This window comes from Heterodontus francisci, chromosome 4 (genome assembly GCF_036365525.1).
Source record: "Heterodontus francisci isolate sHetFra1 chromosome 4, sHetFra1.hap1, whole genome shotgun sequence".
Classification (NCBI taxonomy): domain Eukaryota; kingdom Metazoa; phylum Chordata; class Chondrichthyes; order Heterodontiformes; family Heterodontidae; genus Heterodontus; species Heterodontus francisci.
In genome coordinates, this window is record NC_090374.1 from 95697244 (window position 1) to 95721061 (window position 23818).

At 41.0% G+C, this 23818-nt stretch overlaps 1 protein-coding gene across 6 annotated transcripts in view; it reads left to right on the forward strand.

Annotated features, from left to right (window-relative positions):
- Positions 1 to 23818, forward strand: part of LOC137369151 (dmX-like protein 1) — a 289553-nt gene that overhangs the window by 162414 nt on the left and 103321 nt on the right. For all 6 annotated transcript variants that reach the window (XM_068029885.1, XM_068029888.1, XM_068029887.1 and 3 more), the window contains exons 22-27: positions 3526 to 3691; positions 7698 to 7968; positions 10532 to 11598; positions 13193 to 13384; positions 18368 to 18444; positions 23407 to 23534. In XM_068029885.1, coding sequence (XP_067885986.1) covers positions 3526 to 3691; positions 7698 to 7968; positions 10532 to 11598; positions 13193 to 13384; positions 18368 to 18444; positions 23407 to 23534 — 1901 coding nt within the window. The remainder of the gene's footprint in view (positions 1 to 3525; positions 3692 to 7697; positions 7969 to 10531; positions 11599 to 13192; positions 13385 to 18367; positions 18445 to 23406; positions 23535 to 23818) is intronic.

Consider the following 23818-nt stretch of genomic DNA (forward strand, 5'->3'; position numbering starts at 1 on the left):
ATCACAGAATAATACAGTGCAGAAGAGGCTCTTCGGCCCATCGAGTCTGCACCGATGCGTTAAAACACCTGACCTGTCTACCTAATCCCATTTGCCAGCACTTGGCCCATAGCCTTGAATGTTATGACGTGCCAAGTGCTCATCCAGGTACTTTTTAAAGGATGTGAGGCAACCTGCCTCTACCACCCTCCCAAGCAGGGCATTCCAGACCGTTACCACCCTCTGGGTAAAAAAGTTCTTCCTCAAATCCCCTTTAAACCTCCCGCCCCTCACCTTAAACTTGTGACCCAGCACAGATCCCTATGGTTCACCACTGGACACTGGCTTCCAGTCACTAAAACAGCCGTCTGTCATCACTCTCAGTCTCCTACAGCTAAGCCAATTTTGAATCCACCTTATCAAGTTACCTTGTATCCCATGTGCATTTGCTTTCTTGATAAGTCTCCCATGTGGGACCTTGTCAAAGGCTTTGCTGAAATCCATGTAAAGTACATCAACTGCACACCTGGTCACATGCTCAAAAGATTCAATCAAATTTGTTAGGCATGACCTCCCTCTGACAAAGCCATGCTGACTATTCCTAATCAAATTTTGCCTCTCCAAGTGGTGATAGATTCTCTCCTTCAGAATTTTCTCCAATAGTTTCCCTACTACTGACGTGAGACTCACTGGCCTGTAATTCCCTGGCTTATCTCTACAACCTTTCTTAAATAGTGGGACCACATTAGCTGTTCTCCAGTCCTCTGGCACCTCCCCTGTGGCCAGAGAGGAATTAAAAATTAGGGTCAGAGCCCCTGCAATCTCCACCCTCGCCTCCCACAGCATCCTGGGACACAAATCGTCCGGACCTGGAGATTTGTCCACTTTTAAGCCTTCCAAAACCTCCAATACTTTGTCACTCTCTATGACAATTTGCTCAAGAACTTCACAGTCTCTCTAAGTTCCATATCTACATCCTCTTTCTCTTGGGTGAAGACAGATGTGAAGTATTCGTTCAACACCCTACCAATGTCCTCTGGCTCCACCCACAAATTTCCCCCTTGGTCCCTAACGGGTCCTACTCTTTCCAGTAGACTGGAAAAATCAGATGGGCAAAGGTAGCCGAGATGAGGAGTTCATAGAATGCTTTCGGAATAGTTTCTGAGAACACCGCGTTCTAGAACCAACCAGAGAGCAGGCTTTACTAGACCTGGTATTGTGCAGCAAGATAGAATTAGACCTCATAGTGAAGGTGCACCTCGGTGGCAGCGATCATAATATGATTGAATTTTACATTCAGTTTGAGCGAGCGAAGAATGTGTCTAAGACTAGTATTTTAAGTTAAATAAGGGCAATTATGAGGGCATGAAAGCAGAGCTAGCTAAAATGAACTGGCAAATTAGGTTAACGGATGGGTCAATAGAGATGCAGTGGCAGACATTTAAAGGGATATTTCAGAATACGCAGAATAGATACATTCCAACAAGAAAGAAAAATTCCAAGGAAAGGACCATGTTAACTAAAAAAGTTAAAAATAGTATCAAACTTAAGGAAAAAGCATATAATTGTACCAAGATGGGTGGCAAGTCAGAAGATTGGACAGAATATAAAAGGCAGCAAAGAACGACTAAAAGATTAATAAGGAGGGAAAAAATAGAGTACAAGAGAAAGCTGGCTAGAAATATAAAAACAGATCGAGTTTTTATAGATATTTAAAAAAGAAGAGTTAACAAAGTGAGCATTGGTCCTATAGAAAGTGAGTCTGGGAAATTAATAAGGAAAAATAAGGAGATGGCAGATGAATTGAACAGGTATTTTGCATCGGTGTTCATCATAGGGGATACAAGTAATATCCCAGAAATAGTTGTAAATCAGGAATTGGAAGAAAGAAAGTCAAGAAAATTACAATCACCAAGGAAGTAGTACTAAGTAAATTGTTGGAGCTACAGGCTGACAAGTCCCTGGGTCCTGATGGACTTCATCCTTGGGTCTTAAAAGAAGTGGCTAATAAGATGTAACGAGTGATGTGCCACAGGGATCAATGCTGGAGCCCCAACTTTTTACAATTTATACAAATGACTTGGATGAAGGGACCAAAGGTATGGTTGCTAAATTTGTTGATGACACAAAGATAGGTAGGAAAGTAAATTGTCAAGTGAACATAAGGAGGCTACAAACGGATATAGATAGATAGGTTAAGTGAGTGGGCAAAGGTCCGGCAAATGGAGTATAATGTGAAATTGTCCATTTTGGCAGGAAGAATAAAAAGAAGCATATTATCTAAATGGTGAGAGATTGCAGAACTCTAAGATGCATAGAGATCTGACTGTCCTCGTGCATGAATTTCAAAAGGTTAATATGCAGGTTCAGCAAGTAATTAGGAAAGCTAATAGAACATTATTGTTTATTGCAAGGGAATTGAATACAAAAATAAGGAGGTTATGCTTCAGTTATACAGGGCATTGTTGAGACCACATCTGGAGTACTGTGTACTGTATTGGTCTCCTTATTTAAGGAAGGATGTAAATGCGTTGGAAGCAGTTCAGAGAAGGTTTGCTAGACTAATACTTGGAATGTGCGGGTTGTCTAATGAGGAAAGGTTGGACAAGCTAGGCTTGTATCTGCTGGAGTTTAGAAGAGGTAAGAGGTGACTTGATTGAAACATAAAAGATTCTGAGGGGTCTTGACAGGGTGGCTGTGGAAAGGATGTTTCCACTTGTGGGAGAATCACTGTTTAAAAATAAAGGGGCGCCCATTTAAGACAGAGATGAGGAAAAAAAAATTCTCTCGGAGGGTGGTGAGTCTTTGGAACTCTCTTCCTCAAAAGGCAGTGGAAGCAGAGTCTTTGAATATTTTTAAGGCAGCGGTAGATAGGTTCTTGAAAAGCAAGTGGGTGAAATGTTATTGCGGGTAGGCAGAAACATGGAGTTGAGGTTGCAGTCAGATCAGCCATGATCTTGTTGAATGGCGGAGCAGGCACGAGGGGCCGAGTGGCCTACTCCTGCTCATTCGTATGCACGTTTATATGTACAACTGCTTAAATGTAGGAACGAGATCTCGTCTGCTGTTTTAACCACTAGCATGAGGTAGAAGAGAAAAGTGAGTACTGCTGCAACAGAGCAAATTGGAGCATTCGGTATCTTTAGCTATAAAAACAATGGAAAATATGAACCATCATTTGCTTTTGTGTACCTTCTGGAGCCAATTCACAGTGGCATGATTGGTAGCTGTTGCCAACAGATTGAGTGGGATTGGGGAGACTTAAAAAAGGAAGGGATAAAAAGCATCTTAAAGCATGACATTTTAAATCATCAAAATGTCCCTTTGCCAATTCTGCTGGGTCTTTATTTTTCTTGTTGAATTAAATGTATTGTAAGACTGACATTTGATGCATATACTGGCTTCTGAAAGGCATTAATTTCTCCTTCTACTGGTATGGTTCAGTTGGTAGGCACTGTTGAGAATTTGTGCTTGTATATGTGCTTTGAATACGGAATGGACATGGAACTGGAACATAAAACTTAGACTAACTTTTTTAATGTGCAGGTCTCTTCACGATAAAAAAATGACAGAGTTTTTTGGAAAAAATTTCAATGATGATAGGTGGAGAAAGGCTGCATTGAAGAATGCCTTTGCATTGTTAGGTAAACAACGATTTGAGCAGTCGGCAGCTTTCTTCCTTTTGGGTGGTTCCCTTAAGGATGCAGTTGAGGTAAAGTAACCATAAATTATAATAATTGCTAATTAAAGAAATTAACAAGCCTAAGTTATTAAGATCTAAAGTTCAGAAAATGTTCTTTCCTCGACTTCAATTTTCTTCCTTATACTCCAGGTGATAACTTGCTCAGGTACAGTTCCATGGGTGCTAGTACCTCACAAGTGACCATTTTTCCTCTTAAGAATCTAGATGGTGAGTGTTTGCTGACTCTTGACCACGGAAGACATTTTAGCCAAGCCTGATCTATTTCTCATCTAGATACAAACTGACAACCAGAGGTCACTAAATAGCAAACAAAAATAGAAACCTTGGCTGATTTTATGCTTGTCTTTACAACTGGTAAAGTGAACTGTCAATTGGATGATTATAATAACTTAACATTAATGTTAATCTTTCATATTTAGAATTGTGGAAATCATTTTTCCATGAGAATTTATAAAGCACTACTGAAAGCTTTTTGAAAAATGGAGGCTATTTTATAGTTAAGATAAAAGCACTTGCATTTACATCATGTCTTTAGGACATTCCAAAGCACTATACAATCAATGGGTTACTTTGAAGTGTAATTTTTGTAATGTAAGTAATCATGGTAGCCAATTTGGGCAAAGCAGAATTCCACAAACAGCAAAAGGTACATAATTTTTGTGCACTTAATTGCTTAGAATTAAGTTGCTATTTTTTTCTCTTGAGGTTTTATATTCCTTAATTCCACAATTAAGATATGGAGATTTTTTTGCCATTGCCCATGTAAGGAGAGCTGTAACATCTGCACTTAAGTTCTTTTTTTATTTCTAATAACTTGTCTGCAGGTTAATTGTTACAGTCATACTTTTAAGCATTTGATTGCACAAATGTTTGCAATTTTAATAACATAGACGCACCAGTGAATGACTGCTCTCCTATTCAGTTTCTATAAATGTAATTCACCTCCCCATTTAGCTCTTGAAACTTGTACATTTCTGGGATGGAAATGCTAGGTTCTTAGAAAATTATTAAATGCAATTTTATTTAGGGCTATGCATAAGGCCCATTTTCAAGATTCATATCCCATTTATAAGATATTAACATAGTGTGCAAAACCTAGCTGGTGTTGAATATCACCTAAATCAACTTTTAAAGTCATAGAGCATTAAAACTTATACTTAAAAAGTTGTTTCTATAATACTTGTTACAGAAACAATACTTTCTATTCAGGGTCATAATTAGTCATTTTCACATGAACAAAAGACTTGCACAGATCATTTGACCTGCAAAGTGAGTCATGCCTCGTGAAACCTAACTTCACTATTTCACACTAAAATAAAAGCAAAATACTGCGGATGCTGGAAATCTGAAATAAAAACAAGAAAAGCTGGAAATACTCAGCAGGTCTGGCAGCATCTGTGGCGAGAGAAGCAAAGTTAATGTTTCACGTCAGTGACCTTTCTTCAGAACTGGCAAATATTAGAAATATAAAAGGTTATAAGCAAGTAAAACAGGGGTGGGGCAAGAGATAACAAAGGAGAAGGTTTTGATAGGACAAGGTCACAGAATAGCTGAAAAGAAGGTCGTGGAAGAAAGGCAAACAATATGTTAATACTGTGTTGAAAGACAAAGCATTAGTACAGATATGGTGTTCACGGACTGCAAATTGAACAGCCGCAAGTACAAACATTAAAAAAAAAGCGGGTAAGCAGACTGAACAAATTAAAATAAAATAAAATAAACACAAAAAATATATATTAAAAAAAGGAAAAAGAAAATATAACTAGAAATAAAAGTAAAATGGGAGGCCCGTCATTCTCTGAAATTATTGAACTCAGTGTTCAGTCCAGCACACTGTAGTGTGCCTAATCGGTAAATGAGATGCTGTTCCTCGAGCTTGCGTTGATGTTCACTGGAACACTGCAACAATCCCAGGACAGAGATGTGAGCATGAGAGCATGGGGGAGTGTTGAAAGGGAAAGCAACCGGAAGCTCAGGGTCCTGTTTGCGGACCGAGTGGAGGTGTTCCGCAAAACGGTCACACAGTCTGCGTTTGATCTCCCCAATGTAGAGGAGACCACATTGTGAGCAGCGAATACAGTATACTACATTGAAAGAAGTACATGTAAATCGCTGCTTCACCTGAAAGGAGTTTTTGGGGCTTGGGATAGTGAGGAGAGAGGAGGTAAATGGGCAGATATTACACCTCCTGCCTGGGGCAGCACAGTGGCGCAGTGGTTAGCACCGCAGCCTCACAGCTCCAGCGACCCGGGTTCAATTCTGAGTACTGCCTGTGCGGAGTTTGCAAGTTCTCTCTGTGACCGCGTGAGTTTTAGCGGGGTGCTCTGGTTTCCTCCCACAGCAAAAGACTTGCAGGTTGATAGGTAAATTGGCCGTTATCAATTGCCCCGAGTTTAGGTAGGTGGTAGGGGAATTGAGGGGATGTGGTAGGAATATGGGATTAATGTAGGATTAGTGGTTGATGGTCAGCACAGACTTGGTGGGCCGAAGGGCCTGTTTCAGTGCTGTATCTCTAAATAAAATAAAATAAATAAATAAAATTGCAGTGGAAGGTGCCATGAGAAGGGGACGAGGTGGTGGGGGTAATGGAGTAGTGGACCAGGGTGTCACGGAGGGAATGATCACTTCGGAATGCTGACAGGGGAAGGGAGGGGAAGATGTGTTTGGTAGTGGCATCACGCTGGAGGTGGCGGAAATGGCGGAGGATGATCCTTTGGATATGGAGGCTGATGGGGTGAAAAGTGAGGACAAGGGGAACTTGACAGGGCCCTCAACCGTGTCCGGCCCATTTCCCACACCTCTACCCTCACCCCTTCCCCTCCCCCTCCCTCCCAGAACCGCGACAGGGTTCCCCTTGTCCTCACTTTCCACCCCATCAGCCTCCATATCCAAAGGATCATCCTCCGCCATTTCCGCCACCTCCAGCGTGATGCCACTACCAAACACATCTTCCCCTCCTGTCCCCTGTCAGAATTCCGAAGGGATCATTCCCTCCATGACACCCTGGTCCACTCCTCCATTACCCCCACCACCTCGTCCCCTTCTCATGGCACCTTCCCCTGCAATCGCAGGAGGAGTAATACCTGCCCATTTACCTCCTCTCTCCTCACTATCCCAGGTCCCAAACACTCCTTTCAGGTGAAGCAGCCATTTACTTCTACTTCTTTCAATGTAGTATACTGTATTCGCTGCTCACAATGTGATGGTCACTGGCATTGGGGAGACCAAACGCAGACTGGGTGACCGCTTCGCGGATCACCTCCGCTCAGTCCGCAAGCAGAACCCCGAGCTTCCGGTTGCTTGTCATTTCAACACTCCGCCCTGCTCTCATGCTAACATCTCTGTCCTGGGATTGCTGCAGTGTTCCAGTGAACATCAACACAAGCTTGAGGAACAGCATCTCATTTACCGATTAAGCACACAACAGCCTGCCGGACTGAACATTGAGTTCAATAATTTCAGAGCATGACGGGCCCCCCATTTTACTTTTATTTTTAGTTATTTTTTTCTTTTTCCTTTTTTAATATTTTTTTTGTGTTTTTTATTTTATTTCATCTTAGTTTGTTCAGTTTGCTTACCTGCTTTTTTTTCATGTTTGTACTAGCAGCTGTTCAATTTGCAGTCCGTTAACACCCTATCTGTACTAATGCTTTGTCTTTCAACACACCCTTAACGTATTGTTTGCCTTTGCTCCACGACCTTCTGGTCAGCTATTCTGTGACCTTGTCCTATCTACACTACCTCCTTTGTTATCTCTTGCGCCACCCCCGCTTTACTTGCTTATAACCTTTTACACTTCTAATATTTGCCAGTTCTGAAGAAGGGTCACTGACCTGAAAAGTTAACTCTGCTTCTGTCTCCACAGATGCTGCCAGACCTGCTGAGTATTTCCAGCTTTTCTTGTTTTTATTTCACTATTTCACACCTGATTTTAAAAACAAAGGCATCTTATCTGAACTTGACAAAAGTCAACAGTTGCAACTTGATAATGTATCCTTTTCTTTTTTTTTGAAAGGTTTGTCTTGAAAGACTTCATGACGTTCAGTTAGCTCTTGTAATAGCACGTTTATATGAATCAGAGTTTGAAGTGTCATCCACCTACAAGTCTATACTTTTCAGAAGAATCCTGGGCTTTGATGCAAAGAACAAAGATTTTAACCTTTCTCTTAGAAATTCTGACCCTGTATTGCGGAGTATGGCATATTGGATATTGGAAGATTACACAAACTCTCTGAACACTCTATTGGAGCATGGAATGAGAGAAAATGATCCCAGTGGGGCAACAGGTAATGTTTTTGAGGAATTAATATTTTTAGAAAGACATCATGTTTTTAAGCTTGTAATGTGTTGTATTTTCCTTATTTTTGTTCTACTCAAAGTAGAATACTTTAATACTTTGAACAAAAACATTTTGTGTGTCAGTTAACTTTTTCCTAAAGGCATTGAATAAATATTTTGGAAACAGGATTGGAGATTACAGGGATTACTGTATACTAATAGTGCATTTGTACTGCAGCTACTGTTCTGAGACTACTGACATTGCAAATTTAGTGCTGCTTTGCAGCTTTGACGATGAAGTTGCAAGACAAAGGCACTCGGACAGAATGGTTCTTGTGCTGCTGGGACCAGAAAAGGAGTGGAGATATTAGGCAGGATTTTTCTGTGAAAATAATGGTGAGGCTAACGATGCTCATGTTATTTATGTGGAAATCTGACAGCAGCTTCCGGCAAAAGCACATGCATAATTAAACATGAAAATCAGAAAGTCGGTGCTCAAGTTGCTGTCTTGTAAGCTCTGCAAACAGCATTTCGCCATCTGTCTCCCAATTCAAATGTAGTGAACGGTGTGAAGTTCCGGTACTGACTTCATGGATACAGACTAAATTTGCCACAATAAGTTAAGTCAAATCATTCCACGTTCGTACCTTTCTTTATCTTTAATCTCCCTCTTCATCCGATCTTTACTTCTGTATTTCACTTTCTGTACATGATTTGACATTGAATTCACTATTCTAACTGTTAGGATTAAGTGCGAAAGGGCTGCCCTTTTGCCTCTTTTCTGGTTTGACCACAACAGGGTTTATCATTTTTAACACAGTGATTGAACTTACCACCTCATTAAGTGCTCGTTCCTGTTCCTATAATATAATTGCAAATGAACTAATTAGACAGGTTTTCTTGAGTTTAAACAAGAAAGATGTAAGTTTATTATCCTTATCACTCTAAACTAGTTAAAATTACTAAAATATGCTGCGCATCCATGCCCGCATTTACACAACAGCCAGGCGCACACACACATATAGATTACAGAGGGGAATAGAGTTGGGTGGTTGGAGTAGAGTCTTTAATAAATGGAATTTAAACACAGTTCAATTGTCCCGGAGTTCTTAGTTGTTTTAGTAGTCCTAAAATCTTAGCTGGGCCACATGCATGGTTGCAGACTTGTTTGTATCCTGGTTGTTGGTTGTAGGAGTCTGTAGACTTGGCTTTACCAGCTGCAGCTTGAGGCTTCTCTGGATCTCTACTGGAGAGAGGGACAGAGAGAGCTCTTCCCTTGATCGTCTTCAGTTATTGTCTGCTTTCTGCGTCGCCACTCTCAATCTCTGAGAGTTGCACAAGCAGTCACATGATATGACCACCTCTTTGTGTTTTAATGAGGTTCTTCTGGAATTTTCTTAGAAATTCAAGGCTCTTCCCTCAGGCTGCCCAGACATACTTGGTGAGGGGGGTTTGACTCTTTCAAAGTCAGTGGGTGTCGATGGCTTTTGACGACCACATTGACAAGGCTATCTCAGGTAATTGAATCAGAGAGCACCCCATTGTTCTAGATAGACTGAATCAATCATGTTTGTTTCCAGTCTAATCCTTTGGTATTTCAAATGCTAATGTCTGCCCATTTTGGCTGCTAGCTGTTCCTTTTACGAAGTTATTTGTAACCATTTCCAGTAAAAGTCTCGGGCAAAGTTCCAATTGATGAAATTAATATTTCCCATTTGGCATGTGGAGTTTTCATAACATAATTTACACTTCCTGGTTCAGATTCTGTGCTGCTCATTAACAGTTCTTCAATCTGATTGGTTAAGGAGATGCACAGTTGCTTGCCCTGTTGCCATAGGTCTCAGACTCCCTTTAGAAGTCATTGTTCAATTTGGATGTCCCGCTGACAGCAACTTGCCATGCAAAAGCCAATGGAAAGTCTGTGGGTCAGTGTAAGTCTAGTGCAGAGAGTTCCAAGCTTCTACCACCCTTTTGTATAGATGAGTTGCTTATTTCACTCCTGAAAGGTCTGGCTCCAATTTTTAGACTATGCTGCCAAGTCCTAGACTCCACGACCAGTGAAAATAGTTTTTCTGTATCTACCCTATCTGTTCCCCTTAATATCTTGAAGATTTTGATTATATCACTCCTTAGCCTTCTAAATTCCAGGGAATGCAACCCTACTTTGTATAATCTTTCTTTGTTATTTAACCCTTATCCAGTCCTCATTTTGGTAAACCTGCACTACACTCCCTCCCAGGTCAGTATATCATTCCAGAACTGCTCACAACACTCCAAGTGTGGTCTAACTAGGGATTTGTACAGCTGTAGCATGACTTCTACCGCCTTGAATTCTAGCCCTCTAGATATAAACATTATTGAACATGTTGGCATGACTTTAAATTTAGAGCTAGCTTTTGTTAAACTCTATTCATAAAGAATTGAATTTTCACGACAACTGGTCCCCTCAAAGGACTTTATAGCCAATTAAGTACTTCTGAAGTGTAGTCACTGTTGTAGTGTATGAAATCATGGTGAAATAATTTAATGTCTGAAAATGTATCAAAAAATCTCCTTGTAATCTCTCTCCAGAATGCAGCAAGTCTACTTCGTGTAACCCTGGGGTATTTAATTTCTACAACTATTTACGAACCCATCCACTTTTGCTGCGAAGACACTTTGTTTCTTCAGAGATGATGATGTCACACATGGGTTTAACTGTGGAAAGTGCTCTGGCAGATAAGATCAGCTTAGCTGAGAGAAGATTGTTCTTTACAACTGCAAATGCACACTTCAAAGCTGGCTGTCCAATGTTAGCCCTTGAAGTCTTGTCTAAGATGCCAGCAGTCACCATGAAGCCAAAGACTTTACAAAATAAAGCAAGTTCTTATTTGACTGTTAATTCTTCATTAGAAGAATCTAACCGCAAAATTTTGGATTGTGATTGCTCCTCACCGACAGTAAATGGTTTGGCTTCTAAAGCCTCTTCTGATTGGCTGTCAAATGGACAATCCAGTTCATCTGTTAGTTTTGATTGGAGTCAATCCTCTCTAACTGTTGAAGAGCAACCACTGGAATTAAAATGGGATAGTGATAAGGAAGATGACCAGGAGGAGATTGGCCTTTCAATGAAGGAGATAAATCCACCTTGTTTCAGTGCTGAAAAAGTGGAAGCAGAAAGTTACTGTAATTTCTCCAGTTCAGCTGATGACTTTTTAAGTCCATCGGAAGATGTCATAGCAGCACAGCTAAAATTTGGAGCTTGCTTAAAGATACTTACAACAGAGCTACGTACCTTGTCTACTGGATATGAGATTGATGGTGGCAAACTCCGCTACCAATTATACAACTGGCTTGAGAGGGAAATTATGGCCCTACAGAAAACATGTAATTACAATGTTGATCTGGAAGCTATGAAAGACAGTTTTGAAGATATCTGGGATGAAGTACCTAACAGTGAACAGGCAGAAAATGGAACCATTGACCAACAAAAATCATTGCACCAACAAGAGTATTTGCAGCGTAGGAGACTGTGGCTCCTGCAAAACCAGCCACTTCTGAGGATGTTTCTTAGCTATTGTAGTCTTCACGGGTCTCATGGTGGAGGCCTGGCATCAGTCAGGATGGAGTTGATTCTTCTTTTACAGGAATCTCAGCAGGTAATTTTTACTATATGGTAATGTATATTCTCATTCCTCTGTGAAATGACTTTGTTGTATTGAAACTCGAGCTTGACTAATTTTCCATTGCTTCCTCACTGTGAGGTCTTTTATCTGGTTGGCATCTCCATGGATGCTGTGCCAAGACGAGGAATATCGAGAATTATAGGCACATTCTACTACTCTGTGTTACAACATATTGGAGCATTTGGTTCCTGAGCAGGTTGTAAATTCTCAAAATTATCAATCATTTTCTTTATTATTGGGTCTTGCTATACTGCATACTTTCAACCATTTTACATTGGATATTTTTGCAATGAAAAAGTTGAAGGGCATTTGAAAGAATGTAAAACTGGGCATGAATTGTGTAAAATTAGTCTACCAGTCATAGTTCACAACAATTCTGTAATATTGAGTGCATTTCACAGATGGTCAATTTTATTGCTATGTTATCAATTTTGTTAGATCCAATTGCTATATGTTGTTCACCTTCAAACTGTATCAATGACATCAGTAAGAATTATCATTTTGTCTAAGTGTAAGTAATTCTAAAGCCATACATTAGTTTGAAATTTGACATTTTCAACTTCAAATGCCTATACCAAATATGTTAAAACCTATATTTCTCCACAAGACAAATTGCAATATTTAATAAGTATTACTGAAGTAAGTTTTAATTGACAAATGAAACACCTGTGTTTTTCAGCTTCTAGTTCTTGTTAAAAGGAGAAAATCAACTGGGTGGGGGAGGGGCGGGGCATACAATTGCACTCCAAATAAACCTGATAATTTCAAATGAAAAAAACATTTCTTTGACAAGCCCAATTCAATGAAGCAAAAGTTTTTTTATGGTGCTGTCAAGCATAATAACAACCCGTAATTATTTACCATTCATGGGCATCACTTTTTTTGATTCAGCCTCTAGATCGGTTCATAAATTTGACATTAAACAAAAAAAGCTATTTTTATTGTGGTTCCAGCCATTTACCTGTCACTGTGACAGTAGTGTAATAAAAATTGTTGATTATGGATAGAGAAGCAGTTTCAATATTCTTTTTTGCAAATAATGTGACCTAAATCATCCTTTGGTGACCTCAGTCTCCATTGTGTTAACAATCAGTGCGTTGCTATCCTTGCTCCATATCAAACCAGCAACGAAAGAGTGATATAAAAGCAAAATACTGCAGAAGCTGGAAATCAGAAATAGGAACAGAAAGGGCTAGAAATACCGAGCAGCTCAGGCAGCATCTGCGGAGAGAGAAACAGAATTAACATTTCAGGTCTGTGACCTTTCATCAGAACCCTGTTTTTTTCATTGCTGAAAATTTGTTCCAGCGATGCACATGTGTCAGGAGTGGCCTAGTGCATTTCGTGTTGGAGTCACAAATGCGGTGTGCATACGTCTGCAAATCTGATTTTTAGTGAAAAGTTTCAGGGACTGGGGGAGTTCATAAATTAGGGAAGAATTTTTTTTATGATTCAACCAAACACACATACACACAATGATCCAATTACGTTGGCATATTCATAAGTGAAAATCAATTTTAAAAGGTACAGAATTTCAAACTATAATCTATTGGTGTTTGGTATTTAGGAGCATTCAGTGAAACAGACCACTAGTCCTTTGGTACAACTTGCATCAATACCTCTCCTGTTCGCCTGCACTACAAGTACTAAAACTGTGGTGGCTAACCCTAGACTCCATCTGAGCAACCTTACCCATGACGTTGTGCATACAATTGTGGAATTTGATTCTCCTCCACATCCGGGGATCAGAAATAACAAGGTTAGTGTTAGTTTAACCACGAACATGTCAAAATCTGTTGTACAGCTGAAAAAGTAGCATTTTAGTAACAAATAAAATGTCTCTTGCAGCCAATTTGATCCAGTGTTTTGGCCATCACAGAACTGCTTTGTCTTAGTCACACTGGCATTGATTTAAGTTTTGTGGCCCCTGTATTTGGAACATCGCTCAAGTCCAAAGCAAGCAAGGGACTTTATATTAAAAAAAATACGGTCAAGCTAAATGACAAGTCTGTTTTTACATTTCACACTCATACTTCTATGACTCAACACCTAGATTTTTTTTGTAATTAAAAGTAAAATTGAAGTGTGCTTTTTATTGTGGTTCAAGTCACTTACCTGTCACTATGACAGTGGGAAAATAAAAGTTACAGATTATGCACAGAATTCATCCTGCTGTTGCAACTTTTGTTTTAAGTTTAAACTTGCTTTGCAAGCCAATTGACTTCTTGCAGTCTAAATTTCAAATAGGACTCAAAAACTAATGTTTGATTTTTCTTTTAAATTAACAATCAGTAATTAGAAAGTGGAATTTGCTGACCAGTTTGCTATTTTTTGTGTTCAAATTTACTTTGCGTCAAAATAGTTACTAGCTCAGTAAGACTGACATTTTTACTAAATAATTTGAGACACGAGACATGAGAGTGTCCAGATTTCTGTCACAAATGAACCAAACTCCATGCCACCAATGAACCTAATATATTGTACGTATACTCGAGGGCAGATGGGGCCTTGGTTCACAAAAGTGCACACGTACTCGGAATTTAGCCACCCAAAACCACATTGGCTATCAGCACAAAACTCTCGTAACCATCCAACTGTTCGTCTAATTAGAATCACCCTAGCAGTTACGGCATTGGCTTGCAATTTTATCTGAAGCCATTTATTTCTACAAATCCTCCATCCCCTCCCAAGCAACGGCCACTTTCTCCCCGTATCTTTCCCACCAATCTCACCAGCACAACTGGTCACCTGCATATTCCATTTGTTTCCTTGCCAATTGTCATGAGCATTGTTACGACCGAGGCGGGAGCAACGCACTGTGAATTCAGCCTCATCACTCCACAGGTCGCAGCATATTATTAAAATTTTTCCACCCAACTGAAAAAACAGCCAAATTAACCACTCTGGTAACCCCCAGAATAACACAGACAACAACAAATTAACTATTTATTAAAACTAAATCTGAAGCACTATTAAGATAAACCTATGTCTAAAGACCTTATAACTTATTTCAACCTAACTTACCCCATTCACACATACACACTCAAAAATCACGGTTAACTGGTTTCTTTTAAAAAAAATTATGTTTTAAAAATTAGCTGTTTAAGAATAAATAAATAACTGGCATATAAGCATTTGTGGGATACGTTCCTGATGGGTGAAGTATTCTCGTGTGAAAATAATCAAATGCCACTTGGCTGCAGCAGGCATCAAACAGTTCTTTCAATGATGAGCACAGCTATAAGTCAACTTGAATTTTTAAAAAACGACAGTCTCTCAGTCGAAATTTTACTTCTATATCTTCAGCAGAGGTCTCCTCAAAGGGTTATTTCCTCCTTAGGCCTTAACTTGGCCTACAGCTCCTTGTAAGCATTTTTGCTGAGAGAAATAGACAGCTCTTTTCTTCAGTAGCATGCTTTGCTGGTGAGTCTTTCAAAACTGGTTTCAGCCAGTTTTTGCACACAGCTAAATTATTACAGTACACCATGTGACCTCTCTCTCCAGCCAAGGCCTAGGTAACAAGTGCCACTGGCACACTGTGCCTCAGAAATCCAAAAGCTTCTCTCTCTGTCTCAAAGGTACACTGTTTTAATCCGAGGAGAAAATTAATACAGTTCCGTGACAGCATGTAATCTAAGACATGGGGCTGGGTTTTGTGGTGGTGGCAGGAGTCCAGCTGCTGGGGCGAAAAGCAGGGGGGGGGTGAACCCGCTTCGGTGGTCAGTAGGACCCAAGGCCATCTCTTGTGGGTAGCAGCCAATTAAGTGGCTGCCACTGGGGCTGCCCGCCTCCCAAGAGCTGTAAAGCAAGTGATAGATGGCACTTCAAATCTAATTAATTAGATGTGAAATGTTATTTAGCACTTTGGAATGTTTTGTTACGTTAAAGATGCAAAATGAATACAAGTTGTTTAAATGTCCTGAGTGCATAATGAAATATTTGTGCTCACCTATTTAGGTATGTATTTATTTTTCTGATATTCCTCGTGTAGTGCTTTAAAAAAAATCCATCAGGCGACTATTGTTGCTTCTGTCTTAAACTTTTCACTCTGCTGTAATTATTTTTTAAATGCAAAATTGTTAATGAAGTAGTCTGTCTTATGACATTGTTGGGTTTATGTATTATATTTTTATTTGAGCTAATTTTTATTCAAATCTCTACCATCCTCTATTAAATGTTAATCAGCTGCACTGTTTTCCATCACTGACTTTCTAGTCTAGTTCAGTGTTTACAGTTTCATAGTTTTCTGTGATATGCAGTATTATGTTTTTAAATAACCAATGAGACTGTACAAGTTGGAGAGTTGGGTTTATGATGCTGCCCTCCTGCCATGGACTAGCTTGATGACTCTTAACAAAATATTCCTCACATTTTATCTGGATTTATAAGTAGCTTCTTCCCATAAACAGTGTTCTTTTTGAAAATGTTACTATTTAACCTTCAAACGATACAAAACAAAACTAATACATCTTTTCTGGTAACTGATAACTGTTTTGTATAACTCTTATTTTTACAAAAGCAAAATTACTGCAGATGCTGGAAATCTGTAATAAAAACAGAAAATGCTGGATATACTCAGGTCAGTCAGCATCTGTGGAGAGAGAAACAGAATTAATGGGCTGGATGTTATTCCAGCAACGGGGGTTCCGGCAGTGGGCCGGAAGGCGGGGGCAGAACCCGCTTTGGCCCTCAGTGGGACCTCCATTGAAATTTAACGGCAGACAGCCAATTTGATCCCTGCCGTTGGGGACACCGTCCCCAGAGCTGCCAGCCAATTGGAGGGCATGCAGTTCTGCAGTACTTGCAGTGCCACCGGGAGAGGTGGCCACTACCAGTATTGCAGTCATAGAGAGATACAGCACTGAAACAGACCCTTTGGCCCACCAAGTCTGTGCCGACCATCAACCGCCCATTTATACTAACCCTACATTAACCCCATTTCCCTCTCGCATCCCCACCTTCCCTCAATTCTCCTACCACCTACCTACACTAGGGGCAATTTACAATGGCCAATTTACCTGTCAACCCACAAGTCTTTGGCACATGGCAGGAAACCCACGTGGTCACAGGGAGAACTTGCAAATTCCGCACAGGCAGTACCCAGAACTGAACCCGGGTTGCTGGAGTTGTGAGGCTGCGGTGCTAACCACTGCGCCTCTGTGCCGCCCCGCAGAAGAGAAGAGCTTGGAGACCCTGGGACAGATGAGTGGAGTCGGGTTGCTGGGGCCAGTCAGGCAGTCGCAGCGATTGGGTGGGGGAGGTTTTTTTAATATTATTCATTCATAGGATGTGGGCATTGCTGGCTAAGCCAGCGTTTATTGTCCATCCCTAATTGCCCTTGAGAAGATGGTGGTGAGCTGCCTCCTTGGACCTCTGCAGTCTGTGTGGGGTAGGTACACCCACAGTGCTGTTAGGAAGGGAGTTCCAGGATTTTGACCCAGCAACAGTGAAGGAACGGCGATATAGTTCCAAGTCAGGATGGTGTGTGGCTTGGAGGGGAACTTGCAGGTGGTGGTGTTCCCATGCATTTGCTGCCGTTGTCCTTCTAGGTGGTAGAGGTCGTGGGTTTGGAAGGTGCTGTCTGAGGAGCACTGCTGCAGAGCATCTTGTAGATGGTGCACATTACTGCAACTATGCGTCAGTGGTGGAGGGCGTGAATGTTTGTGGATGGGGTGCCAATCAAGTGGGCTGCTTTGTCCCGGATGGTGTCGAGCTTCTTGAGTGTTGTTGGAGCTGCACCCATCCAGGCAGGTGGAGAGTATTCCATCACACTCCTGACTGGTGCCTTGTAGATGATGGACAGACTTTGGGGAGTCAGGAGGTGAGTTAATCTCCGCAGGATTCCGATCCTCTTACCTGCTGTTGTAGCCACAGTATTTATATGGCTACTCCAGCCCAGTTTCTGGTCAATGGTAACCCCCAGAATGTTGTTGGTGGGGGATTTAGCGATGGTAATGCCATTCAATATCAAGGGGAGATGGTTAGATTTTCTCTTGTTGGAGATGGTCATTACCCGGCACATGTGTGGCGCGTATGTTACTAATGCGAAAGGTTAGCAGTGGGGTGGGTGTGGAGCGGTTTTGGTGGAGGTAATGGGGCCATCGTCACCGGGGAGGGTCCTCTGGCGGCCATGGATCCCCCCAAATGAAGGACTCCCCTTCCACCCCACCTCAAGGCTGCTAGGAGGCCGCCAGGTCGCACATCTGATAGGTCACAGACCTGCTATGTTAATTCTGTTTCTCTTCACGGTTGCTGCCCAACTTGCTGAGTATTTCCAGCGTGTTCTGTTTTTATCTCTTACTTTTCCTCTTCACTTGTCTTTTACTGCATAAAGGAACACATTGTGTCATAGTCTGATTAATATGGGAACTGCAGCTGTTAGTTCTAGGAGTAGCATGTGCCTTAGGGCTGTAAATAACTCAAATAATGCACAAGCTTGAACCTACAACCTTAGCTCACCAGCATTTGTTCTTGTAGGGTAGGGCTTGGAATTGAATTAGCTCCTGTGGATGAAATGTCTAAGTAATCAAAATGGCTTTCTTATATTGATTGGTGTATTATAATGGATTTTAAATGTATGTAATCACACAGTTAGAAACTATTTATGTAACTTGTGTCATAACTTTTGTTCACCTTGTGTTTAAAATAGAAGTTTGAATTTCTAGTATCGTAGGTAGCAGTCACAAAAATGTTGTGCTGTTGCCTCAACTGAATGATTAGCAACTTCTTCTTCTTCCTTCAGGTTTATGTAATGCACACTGTAGCAGCTTCTCTGTCTGCATGCCTCTACCAGTGTCTTTGTGATGGTCATAGTTACAGGTAAGTGTAAATCCAGTGAATTCCAGCAAAACCTTTGTTTTCTTTCAATCAAATTTCTTCCCTTTTCCCTCCCTTTATGAAGATATTCGCCTTCGCAGGACTGCAATTTTATGGGTGCCAGGCAACATCCAATATCTTGTGCCAGATAGCTACTTTGCATGTGCAATCACAGGCAATGAGTCTTGAAAGACTATTTAACTTTGGGGTAGCATCAGTGTATCCACGCACATACACTTTCCGACAAGGTCATTGGTAGTGAATGGGAGCCTTGGATGACTTTCCCTTCTTTAGCCCAAAGAAGATTGAGGCCAAGTGCAACATGCTACTGCCATCTCCGCATAAAACTAATTGAACACCCATTTTAATCTTTTAGCTCAATTAAGTGCTGGCTAAAGTACTGTTTGGGTTTCAAATGCACAAGGTTTTCAGTTATTTCTGGTTAAGGTGTTTCACTATGAACATCTTGGGGATTACCATTGACCAGAAACTTCACTGGAACAGCCACATAAATACTCCGGCTACAAGAGCAGGTTAGAGACTGGGACTTCTGTGGTAAGTAACCCACTTCCTGGCTCCCCAAAGCCTGTCCACCATCTAAAAGGCACAAATCAGGAATGGGATGGAATATTCTCCATTTGCCTGGATGAGTGTGGCTCAGACAACACTCAGGAAGCTCAACACCATCCAGGACAAAGCAGCCCGCTTGATCGTCACCCCATGCACAACCTTAAACATTCAGTCCCTCCATTACCGACTCACAGTGGCAGCAATGTGTACCATATACAAGATGAACTGCAGCAACTTACCACGCCTCCTTTGACAGCACCTTCCAAACTTGCGACCCCTTCCACCTGGAAGGACAAGGAAGCAGACACGTGGGAACACCACCAAATTCCCCTCCAAGCCACACACCATCCTGATTTGGAACTATATCGTCGTTCCTTCACTGTTGCTGGGTCAAAATCCTGGAACTCCCTTCCTAACAGCACTGTGGGTGTACCTATCCGACATGGACTGCCGCGGTTCAAGAAGGCAGCTCACCACCACCTTCTGAAGGGCAATTAGGGATGGGCAATAAATGCTGGCCTTTTGCCAGACTTGACACAAATGGTATCTTGACTTCAGGTTACTCAGAACAGTGCCAAGAAATCTTAAAAATATCCTTACCATTTCATTTCTGTTGTCCCTTATTGCTCTCTCGTGACTTTCATCTGATGTGCATCGTGCTCTGTCAGTTGACAGATATATGTTGTCATTGCAGGCCCCCACCTGCCAAGAATGAGACACGTTAATTTCGCCACGTGAACATTGATTTTTAAACTGTTACTGGAGTAAAGAAAGAACCTGGTTTTTAAAAAAAAACACACCAGACCCTTGACTGGAAAGACATTTGCATAGTAACAGACAGGACTTGGAAAGGACACATGGGCCACTCCCTGCTCCAATTTAATCCACAATGGACTTTTGATTACCAGACGTTGAAGGTCGAAAAGCTAGCGTTCCAGGTTAACTGCTAAGATGGTCAAATACACGAACAGATGTGGTAAGACCAATTTAGTCACATGACTAACTGGCTGTTGGAGTTTTTTGAATTTGAACTTGCCACTGAGTGTTAAAACTGAGAAAGCTGGACTGGAAAAGTCCTCTCGTGGCTGGCTTGCCACCGCCTCTCTCCTATCTGCTCATCTCTTTCTCACCAGCTTTGGAATCCATTGAAGACACATGAACCCCAAGAGAGAAAAGTCTCCTACAGTGAACAAGGTTTAAGAAGAATACTGGGCCCCAATGAAAAGCAAGAATTACCTACAAGTAAGAACTACCTACAGAAGGACTACTGTGAGCTCAAAGCACAGTAATAAGAAACTCTTCTGATATTGCCTCAAACCTCTACTTTTTTTCTTCTCTTTTCTGTGTCTGTTTGCATGTGCGAATCGCGCATGTATGCTAGCATGGGGCGCGGCGTGTATCTGTAGACCGAATTAGAGTTTAAATTTTAATAAAGTTCACTTTTCCTCTTTAAATCTAAGAAGGCCTGTTTGTGCTCATTTCTTTGCCTTATAATTGGAAAGCGGTGAACAAGGATTCACCATGGGGAGCTCAAAGCACAGTGTGTTTAAAAATGAAACCCTGTTACAGTAAGACCAGGTGAAGGCTGAGAAAGACCCCTAGACACCTTTCTCATTTGGTCGTAACAATGTTTTCTCTCTTCTACACCCCCAACCATTCCTGTTCATGGTACCACTATGATCCCTTGCTTGAGTTCACCCATTTCCTCACCCTGGCCTCCTCATTGTCGCTTCCTGTTTCTTAGTAGAGTGGTCATATTCTCCTGTCTCACCCCTCTCTTCCCATTTGATTTATTTGCTACTGTTCTCTACCTACTACTGCATTTCTCCCTTCCACCACTTTCCAACCCTAGATGGGCATGGACTCCTTCCTCAACTGCCTATCCTTCTCTCTACTATTTTTCAGGTGTACTTTTCCTCCTGCACCATTCCTATCCTTCATCACTAGTTTTACTGGCTCTATTTCTTATCATTCTGTCAAGTACATTATTACTTTCCCCTCTCCCAAACCAAGCTATTCCTAAAGTGAACCACACTCATGAAAATCACATGAGAACTAAAAGTGAGGTCAGCCTGGATCCATCCACTGAAGAATCACACAATCAGGTTCCAACTCTAAAACTAATCAAACCCAACAATTTAGAGTCAGAACCCAACCAGGACAAGGGGAAGGAAGAAACCCCAGATTCCTCGCAGGGGCTAAAAAAACAATGCATCACCCACTATCATCCTAGAAATAAGAATTATCAATGAGCCTGATTGGTTAACATCATGTATTGTGAAAGTAGTAGTCAAGGGGTTAAAGATTGTACAGACAGAGAATCTTAGAACAGAGAATCTTGCAGAAGCAGTTGCAGAAATTTGCATACTACAGGCTTCACCAACAATCACATTGTCCTGGGGATTAACATTCCTAAAGTAGTACAAAACTGGTGTGAGAAACCCATTTGACCACATGTAACCAAAAGAAATGCAATCTTTTGATGGTACCTCATCCAAAGGAAGAATTATGAAAAACATAGGCTAGAAGCCTGAGGAGTGAATGTGTAAAGTGATGTGCCCTAAACTATCTTACTGTTTCTTTTTCCGCCTTGATAAACCCAAAAAAAACATAAAAGTAAATCCAAGGAATTTCATTTTTTTCCTTTTAGATGGAAGTGTCATGCACATCGGAAGTGCATGAAGCTTTCATGGACTAGCCCTGAACAGTTATGAAAAAACTGACTTTTCTTTCAAAACTGAACCTTTATTTTAAAAAGTGAAGAATGGTCCAAAATGGCCACTGAAGAAAAAGGGGATTAGCCTTTTGTGTACTCAAACAGTCTAACAAAGACAAAGCGCCAAAAGGCGTTGTTAATACCCATCTTATACCAATCCTAAAAACATTTCAGAATTGAATGTCGTCTTTTAAAACAAAGGTGATGTGAAGTAGCCAAGTCCTGGGCCATTGTGTGATCACCATGGGAAAGAAACCCGAGTGTCTCCTAGCAGGAGGTGAGAGGTGACACAGGTTTACCTTAAAAACAAAGTCAGCCAGAGAGAGAGGGCAACTGACCCAGGAGGTGAAGCTACTTGTAACAGATGGCATTCCAGCAGCCAGAAATAACATGCCCTGCTTAAAAAAAAAATCCAACATCTATATTATACAGCAGAGAGAGCTGGAAGTGATCCACCATCTTCAACAGAACCTTCAATCAAGAGAGAAATCTACAGTCATCTCAGGCCTGCAACTATCTAGAACTTGAGTCTCGAGAATTCAACAGGTTTATCTTAACCCTTCACCCCCACTAAAACCCACCTACCTCTTTCCCTTCTGCGTTTCTTCTTGTGTGTGCACGCGCGTGAGCAAATGTGTGAGTGAATGAGGTTGTGATAATTTCAGGATAAAGTGTATTGATCAATAAACAATTGACTTTGTTTTTAAAACCTACAAGAAAACCCTATCACTGTTTGGTTATTTGAAAAATAAGACACCAAGGTTGTTAAACTCTAATACAAATGCAATTGCTGCAGTCAGGTGCGGAGTTGAACAGTGGGAGCCACCCATGTCACACCACGTGGCCGTAACGACATATTCATTCCCATAATGAATGTTAGTGCTTACTCATCTTCCTGTGCATATATGTTTGCATTTATGTTTCATCTACCTCCCCCATTCCTATTCCCCCTCTCTGTCTCTCTCTTCCCCCTTTAGGTCACTCTTCTTCTTGGCCTCTCTTTTCACCCCTGCACTTTCCCAGAATCTCTCCCTTGTCTTCTTCCTCCCCCAATTTCTCCTCCTTGCCCCCTGTGCCCTTCTCCATGTTTTGCTGTCTCTCCCCTTCATCTTTCCCACTCTGTTTCTTACATATGTACTCATTTATTCAATTTAATTAACTCCCCCTCTTCTCTTCACCACTCCATTACACGCCCAACACTCACCTCTACCCCCACCAATCACCCAAACTAGGTTCCATGCATGTTCTATCCTGCCTTACATATTTTTGGTCCTATGCACTACATTGCAATTCTTTGCTGCAACCACTAACTCCTAGTCCTGTTTAGAAGTCCAGCAACAATTATTTTGAGTAAATGAGCCCTATCCTCCACCCCCCATCCCCAATACCAGTTTTCATATGCTTTTTATGATTAACTACTCACCAATTAAGCTTGATAGAACAATTATAAATGTGTCTCTTTCTGTTCTGCCTTTCACTCACCCACTTTGTAGTTGTCTCTCTGGCCTTCCTAAGTACCTTGTGATATATTTCTCTCATTGCCTGGCACTCTGTCTTTCTCTTTTTCTGTCACAGTTTCCTTCCCTCCCTGAGACTCGATGTGAATGGATAGTCATTTTGAGGATCAAGTCAGCTAATGTTCTAATGAAGAAAATAAAGTTGTGTTTTATCTTTTTCAGTTCCTCATATGCAAACCAGTTCACTGGAATGGTCTACCAGAGCTTTCTGTTTACGCAGCAACGTTCAAACAGAGCAGCAAGTTTAGATGGCACACTAACTCCCAATACTTCCCCTGACCAATGGCCAGGTAATAGCTATATATAGATAAATATTTACAATTATTCCTTATATTCAGTGGGGAAAAGTATCCATTGTTTAACTTGACAAAAGCTTTTAATTTGACCTTGTGTACCAGTAAATAGACTGTTATCTAAATTTGAAAATGGGAGGAAAAATTACCACAGTAGTTATAAGTTGGTGCTATGTCGATCCTCAACTTCCAACAGATATAAATCCATGTTCTGGAAGTGTTCTTTTTTCATTGTTGCAGAAGTTTATTGCTTTGTCAGTATAAATATTCACCCTTATAGC